Source organism: Spermophilus citellus (genome assembly GCF_964194105.1).
Source record: "Spermophilus citellus genome assembly, chromosome: 3".
In the NCBI taxonomy this organism is placed as follows: domain Eukaryota; kingdom Metazoa; phylum Chordata; class Mammalia; order Rodentia; family Sciuridae; genus Spermophilus; species Spermophilus citellus.
This window is the reverse complement of record NC_138184.1, coordinates 142,228,315-142,246,516: the sequence shown is the minus strand read 5'-3', so window position 1 is coordinate 142,246,516 and position 18,202 is coordinate 142,228,315. Positions and strand designations below refer to the sequence as shown.

At 47.4% G+C, this 18,202-nt stretch overlaps 1 protein-coding gene across 2 annotated transcripts in view; it reads left to right on the top strand.

Annotated features, from left to right (window-relative positions):
• Positions 1-200: 200 nt before the first annotated feature.
• The window catches only part of MTURN (maturin, neural progenitor differentiation regulator homolog), a 29,217-nt gene continuing 11,215 nt past the window's right edge, over positions 201-18,202 (top strand). Inside the window, exons 1-2 of one of the 2 annotated variants that reach the window (XR_014021299.1) lie at positions 201-845; positions 10,944-11,066. Coding sequence is in view for 1 of the 2 variants with exons in the window: in XM_081288527.1 (XP_081144653.1) it covers positions 684-845; positions 10,944-11,066 (285 nt within the window). In the remaining variant the exon portion in view is untranslated. The remainder of the gene's footprint in view (positions 846-10,943; positions 11,067-18,202) is intronic. The other variant, XM_081288527.1, reaches the window with a different exon arrangement.

The window sequence follows — 18,202 nt, the reverse complement described above, 5'->3', positions numbered from 1 at the left end:
AAGTTATCTGCACTTCTGTGGACGCCGTTGCATTTAAATCGCAGTCGGAAAAACCCTTCCCGGACTTTCTAACTCCACATAAACGCTAACGGAGTGCCAGGACGTCGCCCGCTTTCCCGTAAGCTGCAGAGCCGCGATGCCGGGCCCGTGCTGTGATGTCACCCGGCTCGCGGGCCGCGGCGCGGGGATTGGCCAAGGTCCATGACGTCACGGGCCGGGGCGGCCCCGCACTGGCGAGGGCCCCGGGATGCTCCGGTTCGTTTAAAAATAAAGGGGTAGGGGGGCGGAGGAGAAGAACCGCCGGCCCGCGGAGTCACCCGCCTCCCCGCCAGGCGCCCCGCACCCCGGCCGCGCCAGCCTCGCCAGCGGCCCGAAAGAGGCGGGGGTAGGCGGGGCGGAGGAGGAGCCGCGGGCGCGGCGCCGCGCCGTCCGCGGCCGCCGCCCGCCCCCGTTACACACCGCATGTAAACAGTCCCCGTCGGCGCGAGCCCAGGGACCCGCAGGGAGTCCGCCTGCCCGGCCCGCCGCCGCCCCGGACCCGCGCCTAGCGGAGCGTCGCGCCGTGCTGCCCGTCCGGGAGGAGGGCGCCGAGGAGCGAGGAGGGCGGCGGCGGGAGGCGGAGGGAGCGGGGCGGGCGGCGAGCGCCGAGGCGGAGGGAGCGGCGGCGGGCGCGGCGGGCCACGATGGATTTCCAGCAGCTGGCGGACGTTGCGGAGAAATGGTGCTCCAACACGCCCTTCGAGCTCATCGCCACCGAGGAGACCGAGCGCAGGATGGATTTCTACGCCGACCCCGGCGTCTCCTTCTACGTGCTGTGTCCGGACAACGGCTGCGGCGACAATTTTGTGAGCTCCTGGGGGGAGGGACCGCTGGAGCGGGTGGGACTGTGGACGCAGCGGCCGCGTAGCTGCGCCGGAGCTTCCGCGCGGTGGGGAGGCGTAACCCGCTGGCCGCCGCGCACCCGCTGCTCCCAGCTGGGTAGGGGAAGCCCCGGGGCCAGGCGCAGCGGTGTCAGCGCCCCGGGTGGGGCGTGTGGGTGTCGGGCTGGGCGCCCGTAGGATCCGGGGAGCAGGGCTGGGGCGGGAGGTGTGGCGTTTTCCGGAGTCCACCCCTTACCCGCGGCAGGCGCTATTTTGAGAACGCGACCCCACTGCTGATGGGCTGTGTTTGGCTTCGAACATCCTGGGGATGTCAGCCGCATCGCACGGACCCGGGCTGGGGCACTGGGTCCCTCTTGAAGAATCCGAAGTCCGGAGCTTCCTACACCCGGGCGTCCCGTCCGGGTGAGGAATCCCGTTCCCCTCCCAGTGCGCAGACACAACTCCACCAATTGCCGGGTTCGGGAGAACCCTCAATCCCCTCCCTGTTATTCCCTGTGCTGCCTGTTTGGACACAAAGCCTCTGTCCACATTAACGGTGCCCGATCTCCTGGACCTTCTTTGCGGAATTACACCCTGGATCTTAAAAACGCACGCGCGCGTGCGCATACATCCCAATACACAGACACAGACACACACACACGCACTCGGGCACGCCTATCCCCCTTTTCCCCGTGCTTCCATTGCTCCTCTTTGAGCCTCCAGCGAGGTGAGGTGCGTGTACCGGGGCGGATTCTGTCGGTCCGGAGGCGGCTGCGGCCATGCTGAAGCCCCTTTGGCTTTTCCAGGGGAAGGGGAATCCCCTACACCCTTGGCTAGGAGCGACCTGGACCTGAACCTGCGGTGTCTATACCTTCGACTTCACATCCTGAGCCCACTTGGGATCTTGGCACTGACAGTTTAGGAAGAGGATGCAGAGGGCAGGAAGTTGCAGTGGAAGGGCGTGGAGACCAAGCGAGGATGGCGTTCCATGAAGTGTTTGTAAGCGCGGGGAATAAATATGGTCCCCAAATGTAAGATGGAGGCGGCTGTGGACGCGGGTTACCGTGTGGTCGCCGGCCTGAGCCTGGAGCTGGCGCTGCTGCTGCTGTCCCTGCCGACGGATGGGGCGGCGCAGAGGCGCGGCCTGGCGCAGGCTCCTCAGGTGGGGCGAGACAAAGCTTGGGCTGTGGCTTTTACTGCCGCGCGCCCCAGTCAGCCGCGGGAAGTTCGCGAAGGAGTTAGAGCTAGAGTGCCTTTTTTGGACCCGGAGAGGTGAAGTCTGGTGCAAGCCTGGCAGATAATGCACGCCCCTCCCACCATCCCCACCTCACTGAGGGGAGGAACCCACCTGAGCCCCGTTTTGCGTCACCATGGAAGAGGGGTGGCTTTGGGTGACAGCCAGATTTGAGTGCTCCCTGTGCGGCTATTATCAGACGCCCTTCCCTGAGCCCAGTTTCCATATATCCACAAAATGAGCGTAATAATATCAGTGCCCTGATAGTTATGTAGGTAGAACACCTTGACAGTCTCTCTTAAGCAAGGGCTGTACAAATTTGGGATTCAGAGACCTGTTTTCCAGAGTTTAGAGCTTGTCTTTCTTTTTTTAATAACCTCAGTTTTCTCAACGGTAAAGTGGGCTTTCATAGGGTTCTTTTGAAGAGCAAGTAAGCTATTAATACATGTAAGCACAGGTTAACTGTACTGGGATTCACTCCATTGGAAAAGTATGCAAAAACCCCAGGGATAGGTGGAAAGGGAATCAAGATCCAACTAACTGTAAAATGTTAGGTTGTGGTTAGGAGTCTCTCCTAGCTCTCAACTTCCTTAGTTTTCCAGTGCCCCTCCTCCTCCCTACTGTGTGAAATTGGGTATGGTTCATGGATTTTATGGGGAGGGTTCCACACAGCCAGACTACAGGGGACAAACCACAGAAATGACTCCAAAGAGCACAAGTACACTGAGGAAGGCACAAGTCCATTCTCTTGCCTGGAATGTTGTCAAATCATCATTCAGAAACATTATTTGTATTAGGCCATTTTCCTGAGGCCACCCACATTGAAAATGTTGACTAACAATTTAAATGGAATAGATAAAGAAGATAGAAGGTCGGGTGGAAGATAAATAAGAAGAGAGAAGTAAAAAACGATTCCTCAGGTAGACTGTAACTTTCTCAAAAGTTTCTGGAAGCCATAATGGACAAGATGCCAACTGCAGTAGTTTTTTTAACCAAATTTTTTCTTGAATCCCCTGGAGGCCAGGTGTGTCCAACTACTGTTTGCTTCTAGTAAGTGTCCTATCCTAGTTCTTTTCCTTTTTTCCCCAGGAAAATATGTTAAGCATTAGTAGAAATTTGAGTTGAGTGGAATCCCTGTTATTTGAAAGATTTGTTAACGTTATTTACATAGCCATCTCTCAATTTACAAGGTATTTTCACAACATTTGTTTTATTTAATCAATTATTGAGGGCTTATTCTTTGCTGGGCCATAGCTGTCTAGCATACAAATAGCCCTCATGCTCCTGGGGCCAGTTTACCTAGCTAAGAAGCAGTGTAGCATAATGGTTAGCACAGATTTTGGGGTCAGACGTCCCAGCTCCATGTGCCCTGGGGTTAGGGTTAGGGTTAGGGTTGTGCCCTCTATGCCACAGCTTCAACATCTGTAACCTCCCTAGCAAGGTTACTTGGGATTGGTGCTTCAAGGGGGGTCATGGTTTTAGTAGTATCTTCAGGGTTGCTTGAGAATGTAGTTCCTGGCTTATTCTCCAAAGAGTACAAGTAGGCTGAGAAAGCACAAGTGCTCAATACTGGTAGCCCATTGTGCTGTTAGCTCTATAAATTCTACTGTCCATCTAGTTCCTGGAGCCAAAAATCTAAAGGAGGTCTTTAACCTCACTCTACAACTCTCTGAATCTAACTCACCAAAATTCTGCCAGAATTGCATTCAAAAGGCATGCAGTGTCCACCTGTTTTTCTGTACTCTCATACTATCGCAGTAGCCTCAGCCACTATCATTTTTCATCTTATCTCCTAACTTGTCTCCATGCTTTTGTAGTACCTGCCCCCATGCCAAGCCAGTCTCTAGCCAGCTGTCACTCCAAAGCTATTTAAAATATGATCTGGATCCTGTATAAATATAAATAGTGGTGGTGTTGGTGGTGGGTGGGTGGTGACAACCCACCCGCCACCACCCACTCCCCACCTCACCTAAACTGACTTCCCTTACCTTTGGCAATAAAACCCAAGACCTCGCCCAGGCCTCCAGCCCCTACATAAAGTGTCTCTTGGTGCCTCTCTCACCTCCTCTTGGATCATTCTTCTCCCTTGCTTACTGTGTTTCTACTATACTGATCTCTCTGGCCTCACTCATGCCAAGCTCTTTCCTGCCCCGAGGCCTTTGTCCTTGCTGTTCTCCTTGCCTAGAACATCCTTGTCCCAGATCTTTACATGACTGGCTCTTTATGGCATGCAGGCCTGGGAGAAGCCTTCCTGACCTCTCCTCCTTCATTTCATGTTTTTTGTTCTTATCAGCACTCATTAGGCTGGATATCCTCTTTTTGTTTTCTGTGTTCTCCACTAGACTACAAGTTCCTGGAGCAGAGACCTTGTTTATCTTATTCATCACTGTATCACAGTACCTGGAACAGTGTCAGATAATTGGTATATGCTCAATACACATTTGTAAGAATGAATGAATGAGCTGGGCCTGGTTGCACACACCTGTAATCCCAGCTACTTGGGAATCTGAGGTCATGATTGCAAGTTTAAGTCCAGTCTGGGCAACCTGATGAGACTCTGTCTCAAAATAAATAATAAAAAAGAATGTAGATCAGTGGTAAAGCACCCTTGGATTCAATTGCCAGGACTGGAAAAAAGGGGAAAAGAGTGGATAAGTGACAGTCCAGTGTAGAAGACAGAGGTTAGATTTCAAGAATCAGACTTCAAAGAGGCAGCAGTGCACCACTTATGTTCAATTTACTATGTATCTGACACTGTTCCAGACACTTTGCATATTTGAATTTATTGAATCTTAAGGTGTCACAGGTATTCTGTATAATTATCCCTGTTTTACAGATGGGGAAACTGAGGTATAGGGAGGTTTATTGACTTACCCATGGTTAAAGAGTAGTAGAACGACCTGGACTGTAGCCTCAGGTTGAATACATAGCATCACGAGAGTGATAGACTCTAGCCCCTCCATAGTGTGTCTCTTGGTGCCTCTCTCACCTCCTCTTGGACCATTCAATCCAGGGCATCCAATCCAGTTGCAGTTCAAGGGTGACTTGTTCCTGGGCCTCACAAAAATCCCTTGAGGTAGGTAGATATTATTACTGCCTATGGTTGAGTAAACTGAGGCTCGGTGAGTGTAAGGTACTCACCACAGTGCTAAGAAGTACACTGCTAAGAAGTGACAGAGGCAGGACTGAAGCCCAGCCCAGGTCCCTGTTCTGTCACCAGGTAGAGTGGCTGTAGGCAGGATCACGTCAGTAGCTCAGAGCCAGAAGCAAGGACCTATTTTGATTGTCCCTTCACTTTGATGGCTCCTGGGTCCCTTGTGCACTCTTTCCCTCTCACTTCACAGGCCATCCCAACCATGTTGTTCCTTTCCAGACTGCCTCCCTGACTGGGACCCCTCCCTGTGAATGGGTAGTACCTTGGATAAAAAAGCTGTGGGGCTGCAGTTCAGTGGTGCCATGCCAGCCCAGCCTGCATGAGACCCTTGGTTAGGTCCCCAGCTTCGCAAAGAAAGCCCCCAAACCAAAACCCCTCCAGTTTCTTTTGTGGAGGGAGTTCAGGGCCAGGCCACCCTGCCTAACTTTACAAGTGTGACAGCAAGGGCCCCTGGGCCCTGGCGAGAGCTCCCGGGCAGGCCGGTGTGCCCATTCCTCTGCAACTCAGAAGGTCCAAGGCTCAGTCAGGCCTGAGGAGTGGGTGGAGTGTTGGCAGCCGCTCAAGTGCCCTACCCACAGAGTGACCACATGTGTATCCCTTCCTGGGAGCACAGTTGGGCTTCTTCCTTCCTCTGCCCTGCCCCTCCAGGCCTGGGTGCTCATGATTACAGGAGAGAGGAGCCATTTCCTTTATTGACCCACCCCCTCTGTCAGCTCATCAGAAACATGCTTGGATTCAAAATTCTGGGTAGTTTAATCCTCCCTCAATTCAAAAGCAAAGATAACCATTGTCATAATTAAAAAGATTTTGTATGGAAGGACTGTGTCTTTTGACTTTATATATGTGTGTTTGCTTATTGTATATATGTATATTTCCCCCCTTTGTGGTCTACACATGTCTCTATTCTCAACTAGTTAGTTGATTAAATAACAACCTTTTCATTTGGGAGAGAGAAAATAAACTTATATAACTTAAAGGAGATCACATCATGTTTATGTGGTGGTATATAGGAAAGAGAAGACTTCCTCTTCTACTTCAGAGCTACCCTCAGTTTCTTCATTTATCAGACTGGGTCAGGCATACCTGCATTGCATAGTCACCATGAGGATTTATGTGAGTAGTGATGCGAAGGTGCTTGCCAGCATGTGACACTCCGCAGGGGCCGTGCATTGTCCATACAGAGAGGCCACTTCTGAGAAAAGATAGGTGATTTGTGTTTGTGGAATGGTAAACCTAAGAGAATCAAGTTATGTTAATATGAATCTAAATAGGTGGTAATAAGCATTTACTAGGTTTCTGCTAAATGAGAGGCAGTATACAGGTGATTCCTGTCATCTTTAGAACCCCCCTGTGAATATAATCATCTTCCTTGACTTACAAATGGATGACGGAGGTTCAGTTAAACATTTTGCAAAGTACAGTTGAAAGTGCATGTGCTTGATATTTGGCTCTCCCCCTTGCTCCTGGTATAACCACAGGCAAGTTAACCCTTCTGAGCCTCAGTTTGGCCTGTGGTAAAATGGGTCAATGGTTGACACAAAGAGCAGGCTCTACTTAGATACATCTGATCATGTTGGGTGGTTTGTGGCTTTTATGTTCAGCTGTCCTATGGACAGAAATCAGTTCCAGATTAAGCTGCACCAATTCAGAATGGACTTAGAATGGCAGAAAACTCACACATCTGTTCAGTTGACCTTTGGTTTCCTTAATGGACCGGTTCCAGGTCCTATCTTGGATACCAAAATCTGAGGATGCTCAAGTCTCTTTATATAAATGATGTAGTGTTTTTATACAACCTACACACTCTCTTCTATAGACTTATAATGCGTAATACAATATAAGATACATTATAAGTGTTATATATACTCTATTTGTTTAGGGAATAATGTCAGGAAAAAAGTTTTCACATATATAGTATAGACACAGTTTTCTCCTGATAGTCTACACGGATGTGGAGCCGCACATACAGAATTGTGGATAAAAAGACCAACTACACTACAATGAGAGAGGCCCATAGCAAGGCCCTGACTCAGATAACTGTCCAGAGAGTAGAAATGTATGTGTTCTTAACACCCACAAACCACTACTAGCTTAAGCACCCAGAGGCCCAGCAGCATGCCCACCAGGACTTAGAATAGTAGGAACACACAGCTTATACACAAAACAAGAAGGATCAAATTGCCTTAATGATTTAATACCATTTTTTGACAAACTAGGTATTCTCATCTACAATGTAGAAAAGGGAAAGGTGTTCATTTGCTTATTTATAGGTGGCATGGTTTTATTTTCTTAGCTGGGTGAGCTTTTATAATAAACTCTTTCCCACCTTAACAGAAAGAAGGGACACAGATTGCCTATACTAATATGGGCCTTTTATTGTGGGTACAGTGAATGCCACTTCACAAAAGCTCACCCCAATATGAGATTTGGAATTGGTTGTAGTCAATAATGGCATTGCTTGAGGTCTTCCAGAAAGATTTTAAATGTACCACCACTCCCACGTTATGACTCTAAATAGGATTAGCTAAAGTTCTGCTCTTTGCCTGGTTTTCAAAGTGTGACCCAGAACAGCAGCATGCTGTTACAACACTGTGTACCAGCCTGGCACTGGAATTTCTTGGGAATTGAAATCAAAGATGGGTGTTGGGTTATATGCTTAAAATATTTTCCCAGTTGGAGTTACTATGGCCATGCCTTGTGGCCCCAGCACTCTGAGTCTTTGCCTACCTATTTGTCTTTCTATGAGACTAGACCACCAAATCTGTTCTCAGGGCCATCAGCCCCGCCCCCAAGCATTCTCTCTGCCTTCCTTGGTTTTAATGTGGACCCCCTCTATTTTTCTGAGAAAATAACCCTCTGCCCTCAAACCTTTGTCTGTTGATTGTCCTGAAGTACCTGAGTGTCTTCTCTGGGGACACTGATTGGAGGTGATTTTTCTTTCTTTGCCTGGGCTGCTTAGAAAAAGCGTTAGCACCAGCTCTGTGTCCCATCTGTAACAAGTGGCCAGGCCCGCACATCTTCCTCTGTCCTCTTCTCACTCTTAGTTTTAGCTTATTTTCCTTCCATTATTTTACCTTTGTCCTTTTTCCCCCTGACTGCAGACTTATTTTTCAGTTCAGCTTGTCTTGTATCCTATGACTCTTTGCCACCAGCCTTCATTAGTTTTGGACAGAAACAGCTTAAATAAAGTGAAATACTTTTTGTTCTGAGATGCAGTGGATATAATACAATGAGCAGTCAGCAAATGGAGGTGTCTTTTAAGTGGCCATGTCCACCTAGATTTGTGTAGTTCTAGTTGGACACAATACCTTTATTTTATTTATTTTTTTATGTGGTGCCAAGGATCGAACTCAGGGCCTTGCATGTGCTACGCGAACGCTCTACCACTGAGCTAAAACCCCAGCCCAAGATTTGTGTAGTTCTAAACCCTGTGTCCCTTACTTTCTCATGTGGATAGAGAGATTAAATTAAATTTTTTTTGGTTGTTTGTTTTAATCCACAAAACTGGGACTCCAGGGAGAAGTAGAGAGCTAAATAAAGGAAATTGGGCACAAGGCCCTTTGGTGGGTTTTAGGTCTTCTCTAACATTTGTATGAATAAGTGAATGACTCCAAAAGGAGAGTAATGGACATTGCAGCATGAACAATCTCTTCATGAGGTTAGAGATGCCTGCAAATACTTATCTGAATAAACTGATGGCCAGGAGGTAGTGGATACATTGTAATTCTGTTAAGTTATAAGGTTTTCTGTTGACTTTGTACTTTTAAGCCCAAATGCACTTTCAACAAAAAAGTATGTATACCAGTTTTTTATAGATCCACCTACTTCTGAATTCAGGGTAAAGTCACACCAGGTATCTGGTTTATTCATTGAGTCACCTTAGCTATGTGGAAGGCAGAAAGTCCAACAAGTTGTTTCTCCCCCATCCTCCTGCAGATGCAAAAGTGGAAAGAAGGTTCTTACTCAGATACACACTGTGTACCAGCCTGGCACTGTGCCAAGCACTTAATAAAATTTCAACTTTTCACTTTCTAACCTTGACACTAAGCCTGGGGATGGTAGGCTTCAAATTGTGAGTTGCTAGATTTTAATCTCAGTTCCAGGTTGGGTCCTCATTTGAAATTAGCTGGAACTTTACAGATTTGAGGGTGAAATGAATGCTGAGCAGAACTTTAAATATAGAGTAGAACTTTGTTGTTCTTGCTGAATCTCCGTTAATTAAGAATCAAGTGATATAGGTAATGGATATAAAAGTGCTTTGTACTACCAGACTTTCGTACAATGTAAGAGACTATTACATAAGTGACATTTCAGTGGCTCGACAGCATTAAGGGTCTCTAATTAATAGGGAAGAACATTTAAGCTGTTCTCTTAAGCTAGAGGGCCTGGCTGTTGTCTTTATTAGGTTGAGGAGGAAGCTCTGGAAGTCTGCTGGAATTAGAGCAGCGGGTGTTGGAAATGGACCTTTACAACTGCGAAACACAGATAATTGGGGTATGAAAATGGCACGTTAGCACCTAGTTATCCTCACTTGGATCTGGGAGCATTTGAAGTGTGCAGATCTAGTTCTTGGAAATCCTGCTGTGAGAAGGAAGGCAATGAAATGTGTTTATTGAGTGTCAAGCATAACTTTCTAGGGTGATTCTTTAATCATTTGTATGAATAGAAGGGGGGCGATTGTGTACCTGACATTGGCCATTTCTCCAAAAAATCTCATTCCCTGTGGCCTAGCCCCTGTGACTTGTTCCAGTCCATCAAATATCCAACCCTCTCCTTGGCCTCATGCAGTTTTATCAGTGTTAAACTGTCATTGAAACAGATCCTTGTACTTGACAGACTCCTTGTTATCCTGGAAGCCTGTTACCCAAGAGTCTTCCTCAGATATGCAGAGCTGGGGCTTCTGCATTCAGATCTCTCCAGCCTGCTTCTTGGGCGTAGTCCAGAGTCTTGCACAGTTTGGGGAGAGGTTTGCCTCACCTTTAAGATGTGCTCATGCGGAGGAAAACTTTATCGAGCCTTAGGAATAAAATAAAACTTAAAACCCATTTCCTCTCTGCGTGTGTTACCTTGCTTGGTGAGGCATGGGTGCAGTGCTCTCTTAGAGCATGTTCAGGGAGGTCAGCTTTTAGCAAACCTTTGTTTCCCAAACCTTTGACTTCTTGTGGACTTTTTGTGCTCTCTTAAGTTCATTTCATTTTAAAAAAGTAAATTTACCACCACCCCCACTCGCAGGCTGATCTGGGTAAGGAACATCTTGTTCCAAGTTCGGATTATGAGCTATGCTTAATTAATCCTTCAGCCATAGCTGAAGGCAAAGATAAGGAGTTTGAAGGCAAAGGCTCTGGCTTCTCCTACCATCTTAAAACCACCCTTAGCCTGCTGGAGCAGGTGACCTGTGGAAATCACAAGTGAGGAATGTCCACCCCCCCTGACCTCTTTGCTACCTGTGAGCAGATGGGGAACAGAACAGGTGAGAGCAGGAACCAGAGCTTGGGGCTTCTGTGGATTAGAGATTTTCTGACCCCCTTCCAGGCAAACAAATCCAGAATGAACATATGGATTTCACTGTGCACTAGAGCCGTCTTCAGGTTCATGTAATTAAAAAAAAAAAAATCTGCATGGCAGTCTGTGATTCACCCCGAGGATAATGACCTGTGTGTCTTTGTTTTCTCCTTGCCCTCATGGGGGCACGCAGCACGTGTGGAGCGAGAGTGAGGACTGCCTGCCTTTCTTGCAGCTAGCGCAGGATTACATCTCCTCCTGCGGCAAGAAGACACTCCATGAAGTCTTGGAAAAAGTCTTCAAGTCCTTCAGACCTGTAGGTGCCTGCTTGGCCTCTAAAGCTAGCTTGCTTTCTGCAGTCATTGTGTTTTGAATAATATGGGTGGTGGGGAAAGTGGGCAAAACCCGGCTGACTAATTGTTTTTCTCTTGTCTGTCCTGTGGCGTAAAGATAGCAGCCAGTGTGGGGAGGCTGTGGGGGAGGGGGAGGGGACGGGATGTGACACAGCTGCTTGTTGCAGGGGTGATGGTTATTTCTAGCATCACTTGAGTTGAGAATCCCTGATAGGGAGGAGAGCAGACAGATTCTATGTGAGACAGTGGAGTGTTCCTATTCTCGGCCAGTAGACTTCAAACCCACAAGCCTGGAAGCAGTTGGGAGGTTTTGTTTAAATGGTGGGGTCTGTACTGAGGGTTTGCCAGAAAGCATATAAATGTTATACTTCCATGTTTGTGGGTGCAGATGGGGATGAAATTGGATCCTGGTTCTATTCCTTTCCCTTTTTACCAAGTCTCTTGTGCAGAGCTTGCTTTTCCCCTCTCTCTCTTGGGATTTCGGAATCCATCCTTCTGTGGCTGCTGACAGGCTGTTTTCCTGCCAGCAGATAAACATGTAAAATGAATGCTTACCCCCGCTTTCAACATTCCCTATTTCCCTGTCTTTATTGGAAGTTAAGGTCAGATGACCAACGTCATGATGTTCCCCCCCAAGTTCAATTCCCTGCCTGCTGTAAACATTCTACATATTCAATGGTATTTGCTGTCGAATTTCTATTTATTTTTTGAATTGTTTTTAATATGATCTGCTTCTCCACTGTAATTTCTGGCTTTTAGTTCTTTGAACACAGTAGCTTGGTTGCATAATAGCCTGTGTCTAACATTCCAGTGTCTCGAGATTTATTTCTAAGTCTGTTTGGCATCTTTCTTTCTTTTTTCCCCTTTTGCTGCCTGTTCCTACTCCTTGGTGTCTTGTTTCTCTGTGTGTTGGATCATCTCTGTGTGCCATTTAGTATATTTGAAAGTTTATGTAGGTCAGGCATGGTGGTGCACATCTGTAATCCCAGTGGCTTGGAGGCTGAGGCAGGAGGATCGCAAGTTCAGAGCCAGCCTTAGCAAAAGTGAGGCGCTATGCAACTCAGTGAGACCCTGTCTCTAAATAAAATATAAAAAAGGGCTGGGGATGGCACTCCTGGAGTTAATCCTTGATACCAAAAAGAAAAAAGAAAAAAAAGTTTATATATAGGAGTAAATTGTGGCTTAAGATGACATTACCTTCCTCCAGAAAGAGTTTTGTTAGCTCCTTCAGGACTCAGGGCCCTGTCAGTCTGAGACCACTTTTGACAGTTTGAGGCTTGTAGTTCTGTGAGTGCCCCAGGTGAGAACAATCAGCCTGCAGGACTGGTCTCTCCTAGCTCATCCTTATCCTGGAAGTGTTAGGCTTTGTAGGTCTCAGCTTGGAGTGGGATCAGGGCATCATGTCTGGTTTTTTTGGAAGACTCTATGCTTTGACTTTGGTCCACCATCTCCTAGAATAGGCTGAGAGTGCAGTAAAGTTTCTAGCTGCTTCTTCGAGGTCAGCAGAAGCCTACAGGACAAAAGCAGCTCTTTGTGTCAGGCATCTCTCTCTAGAGCATGTTTTCCATATTAAATATGATTTTTTTTCTTATTTTACTTGTTCTCAATGGAACAGCTGGGGCCCATCTCTTAGGTCACCACTGTAAGTGGAATTTCTGTGGCTTTGGTCACATTCTCTGGTTTGTATCATTCATCGTCGAATCAGCTCATTTTTGTTTGTTAATTTTGTAAGCCAGTTTGGCTCATTCAAATTGGGTGTTTGGGTTAAAAGTACTGGTCTGTCCTGCTTTCAGTCACCCAATAAACATTTCTTGAGAAGGGGATGTGATCTGACTTCACTTGGCACCACGTACTGCTCTGGTCCCAGCACTTGGATGGAGTGGGTGAACATCTTGGATCTCACAGAGCTCGCGCTCTGGACTGGGAGGACAAGATGAACAAGTTTATATATAATGTGTCAGTAATAGGTGCCAGGAAGGAAAGAAAGAAATCATGGATGGGGCTAAGAAGTGTTAGGAATCCTGAGGTGTTTGATGAGGGGGAACAAGGAAATCTTCACTGAGAGGGTAACACTGGAGTAAAAGCAAAGTCAGGAGAGAGCCATGAGGAAATCCAGGGGAATAGCAGCACAGGTAGAGAAAGCAGCAGGTCCGCAGGCCTTGGGTGGCAAGCACCTGTGTTTCAGGGACAGGAGTCACCAGCCTGGCCGAAGGGGAGGGGAGGCGGGACAGAGTGAATTGAGTCCAGGGAACACAGGACCTTGCAGATGCCCAAGGATGTTGGGAGCCATTACAGGGGTATGTGATCTGACTTCAGATTTTGAGAGGCTGCTCTAAGGACTGTTGAGATTAAGCTGTCAGAGGAGAAAGAAGGGACCCACAGGGAGGCCGGTCATGTCCTCCAGGCAGACCTGATGTGGCACCACACAGCAGAGGTGGAGTAGAGAGCTCAGATTCTGGGGACACCTTGAAAGTAGACCCAACTATACTTGTTGGTGAATTGGAAGTGGGATGTGAGAAAAAGAGAGACCAGGATGACGCCCGAGTTTCTTGCCTGAGCACTGAAGGGACCCGCACAGTTATTGAGATGGGGCGAGCTGTAGGAGGAAAAGTTGGGGTGTGATCCTATCAGAGCTCACTTTTGGACATATCGATGTTTGAAATACCTACTGGACATCCAAGTAGATATATCAAGTTAGGCAAAATTTTTTAAAAAATCAATTCCTCACCATGTGCAGTGGTACAGTCTGTAATTTCAGCTATTCAAGAGGTTGGGGCAGGAGGATCACGAAGTTTGAGGCCAGCCTAGGCAACTCAGCAAAACCCTGTCTCAAAAAATAAAAAAGACTGGGGTTATAGCTTAGTGGTAGAGCACCCCGATTTGATCTCCAGTATAGGAGGAAAAATGAATCCTGCAAATCTCAACTGGAACAAAGTGCCTATTAGCAAGGAGTGTCCACTCTGCAGCTGATTCCTTTGGGGGTGTTGGTTCATTAGCCTGCCACCCAGTTTTCTTTACACGGATGTCCTCTATGCTGGAGAGCAAAGCAGCTGCGGAACTGACTGACCTGGAGAAGTAAGCGCCAGCCAGAATTTGTTTTGCTGTTTTTCTTTACTAAGTCTGGCTGCATTCTGGCAGTCATATGTGAATGGAGGAAAATTCTGCAGTCCAAAAAATCCAGATGTGTAGCTGAAAGCAGTCAGATTGGTTGAGTATTTTTTTTCGGTTTGAGCTGTGTGTATCATGGAGACAGATCCAGTTCCATGATACTGGGCTTCCAGGTTCTATTAACAATGTGGAGCTTTACATTGTGAGCAGGGGTGTCACTCCCCAGGTGGAGAGGCCTTGAGCGGGCAAAGAGCCTCTTCCATTAGGAAAGGTTACGCTTAGGGAACCACCTTGGCTGGTCTCTGCTCCTCCAGGAAAGGCCAGTGAGAGGCTTCTTTGCAGGATGGGGAAGAGCAGTTTGTGTGCCTTTGGGCTGTGATGTCTCCCAGGCAGAATGTGCACCAGATTGGATGAAAAAGAGTGCTGCCAGCCCCAGTAAAGGACTGTGGAGATGAGTGGGGAAACTTGGGCCCTCTCCCTCTCCACTGAGTAGTGCACTTCTTCCGAGAGGTGCTGCTTATGTTTGCTCAATGAAAAGGGAGATTTGGGTTTAGCAGGCAGACAGGAGGCTTTGCTGCTGTGGCCAGAGTTGAAAGTACTTGGTGAAGAAGCACCTACCCCAGGGCTACAGGGCTGTGGAGCAGCGAGACCAGTGCATCATTTCCCTGGAACTTTGTAGTGATTGAATCAGCTCACGCAGTGGCTGCTGCCGCTTTGCAGTGGAGTGTCCCCAGCAGGAATTTCTTCACCTGCATCTTAGAACAGCTGATCCAGGCCTTCAAATCCCTGTCTTCCACGGTCACCCATCACCAGCCCCTGCCCTGTGCAGTCTCTCCAGAGAGAGAAATACCTGATGGTCGACAGTCCTCAGCTGCCTGTAGGGCCCCCTGCCAGACACATTCACTTGACCTTGGGCACCCTGTGTCCATGGGCATAAGAGCTGAGTGCTGAGGAACACCCTGCCAAGGCCATGCCACCTGGGGCTCTGTGTGTGATGACATCCACACTTCAGGGTCTGTACACCTGCGCCCCTCCTTTGCCTTGCCTTCCCCATGCTGAAACAATCAGTGACACAGAGTTCTTCCTCCCTCAAGAAAGCTGTTATTGGATTTTTAAAAGAAAGAAAAAAATTATATATTTTTTTCTTTTTAGCCATTTTACTCCTTGTTTTTCTTCTACTTCATCACATTTTCAACAGAATGTATCAATCTGCCTTGCAAAGTCCTGCTGGGAAGGGTGCAGGGCAGGGCACAAAATGGCTAGTTCTTGCCCTCAGGGTGCTGGCTAGGAGAAACAGCTATAAACAAAGGGAAACCCCGTGGTACAGGGTAGGACATTGATTTTGGCCCAGGCATGCTGCTAGATGCTACACTGGACAAGTTTATTCTACTCTGTGGGTTCTTTAGGGGAAATATTTCTAAAAGGATTTTTGTGAGCAGATACTACATAGGGTGTTGTTTGTGGTTTCTTAGCCCAGTTATGTGGGATCAGGATCCTACAGTGATGAAGAAGTCAAGCTCTGGGGAGAGGCCACTTGGGTTTGTTTTAGTTTGTTTGTTGTTTTTGCTATGAGGGACTGAACCCAGGGGCACTCAACCACTGAGCCACATTCCCAACACTTTTTTGTATTTTATTTAGAGAGAGGGTCTCACTGAGTTGCTTAGAGCCTCACTTAGTTGCTGAGGCTGGCTTTGAACTTCTGATCCTCCTGCCTCAGCCTCCTGAACCACTGGGATTATAGGCATGTGCCATCACACCCGGCTCAAGCCACTTGGGTTTGAATCCTGGATCACTTGTTGACTGGGCATCTTTAGACAAGTTACTTATATTCTCTTCTGTTTCTCAGTTTTTCATTGGTAAACTGAGTAAGCTAATGATAATAGTTACCTTAGGGATTCTGGGAAGATTAAACAGCACATTTTGCTGGGGTATTTTTATAGAGCATCATACGTGATAAGCACTAAATAAATGTTAGAATTGATGTGGATGAGGTGAAGACATGAGGCAAAATACTGTGAGAGGTGATCAGGACTTACTGAAAACTTTGGTGGGAGGCTTAGATTTTTGGTAGAGAAAGAAAACAATTTGCTAATTAATTTCATCACAAGCTTGACAGAAGCATCTGGTTAGGGCAAGGGATTTTTAAAAGTAAGACAAAGTTTATCAACACTGATTTTGGGCAGAATAAACACTCTGAGTAGCTAGTCCATGTGGCTCACTGCTTTGGGTGCTAAGGCTACAGGAAAGATGCATGGATGCTTTATACTTTTTTATACATTATACTTTTTAAAAGCTGTTTGCTTGTGATGTATTAGAAGTGCTAGGAATGTCAGAGTCAGGGGGCCAGTGGAGGCACACAGGGCCAGGAAGTGGTTTCATGAGAAGGTTCCATTGTAGACATGCTCAGAGCAGGAAGCTGTCTAGCCAAGGAGAAGGTCCAGGAAGAGCCCATCTTGGCTTCCTCAACTCAAGTCCTTAGCAATGTCCCCAGGTTGGGGAGTGGGATCAGTTGCCCTACCCTGCCCCCATGCTGTGTGGCCTCCTGGAGATTGCTCAACTTTAGTTTCCCATCTTTAAAATGGGGACAGTGCCTGTTTCACTGTCTTGTGGATCAGTGGGGCATTAGGAAATCAGACTGAGGACACAAAGGACTGTCACAGTCCAGCCACCCTGCTGAGGTTGGTTTCAGTTTCTTCCTCACGGCTGGTGTTAGGGAATGCTCACTGGATTCAGCTGACCATCTTCCCTCCCAGAGTGGCCCACATCCTATTCCACTCCAGGGGCTCAGAGGTGTGATTCATTTTCTCTTCATATGGCCCATCATATCCCAGTGGTACATGGATGGAAACGACAGTGACATGCAGGAGTTGTTGCCATCCTATGGCAGGCACTACTCCCCATAAATGGCTTCAAAAACTCCACCAATAACTGGCAAATTGCAAGTCCATTCTTGGAGCCCTGCATTAAGTGACCCTCAGATGACAGTAGCTGCCGTCATGGGATTGAGCTAGATAATGAAACAGTGATTATGGATCTCAATAATGGTGATTGTGCCATTCATTTTTTTCCTCAATGTTTTTGTATCTTTTTATTTTGTGATGATTGACAGACTGACTCTGAATAAATGAGAAGAGATAGCCTACTATTTCCAACTTTACTGCATAACTCAATCTCATCTTTGCCCTTGCAAATCCTTGCCAATTTGTAGCAAGGGACTGCTCTTTCCTAGAGGGTTGTCTTCCTTCCCTTTCTGCCCTGTGGACCTCAGGGTCCCCCGGAGCCTGTGCCTGTTGCAGTGCAGTGTGCTGCTCTGGTTGATGCCTCTCTGACGGTCCCACCTGGCATCAGATCCTGTGGTGCCCTTGGTTTCTCCCTCCAAGCGACTCAGGTCCTTTTGCCTGAGGTTGCAGTGCGACTCTGTTTCTTCTCTCAAGAAACAAAGATGCTTCTGTCAGAAAAAAATCCCCTAATTCCAGCTCACTGACATGAGCAAGATTGATATTTTCATGTGGCCACTAATGGCTGACGACTCAGGGGTGACTCCCAACAGAAAAATTTTTGTGGCCCAAAATAGTTTAATTCTTGCTTCTGCTCCTATTGTCTGAACAACAGCCTGAGAAGAGAAGGAAGCCACCTGTGTGGAGCTGCCCCAGTGGGTCCCAAAGTCCCATGAGAAAAGATTCTGTACACTTAATGGGTTGAAGAAACAGTATTGAGTGTTGGTAAATTTAATTTTATCATGGCTTTTGTTTTCTGCTCGTGTTGGAAACATTCAAACCCTTGTTGTTTTTTTTAAAAGGAAAATGACCCCTAGAAGTAAGAGACATCTACCTCTTTTGCCCATTTGGCTCCTACATCCTGTCTTGCTGCCTGTCTCTTTTTTTCCTGGTATCAAGGAGACTGAACGGGGCGTGGTGGTGTATGTCTATAATACAGCAGCCTAGGAGTCTGAAGCAGGAGGATTGTGAGTTCAAAGCCAGCCTCCTCAACC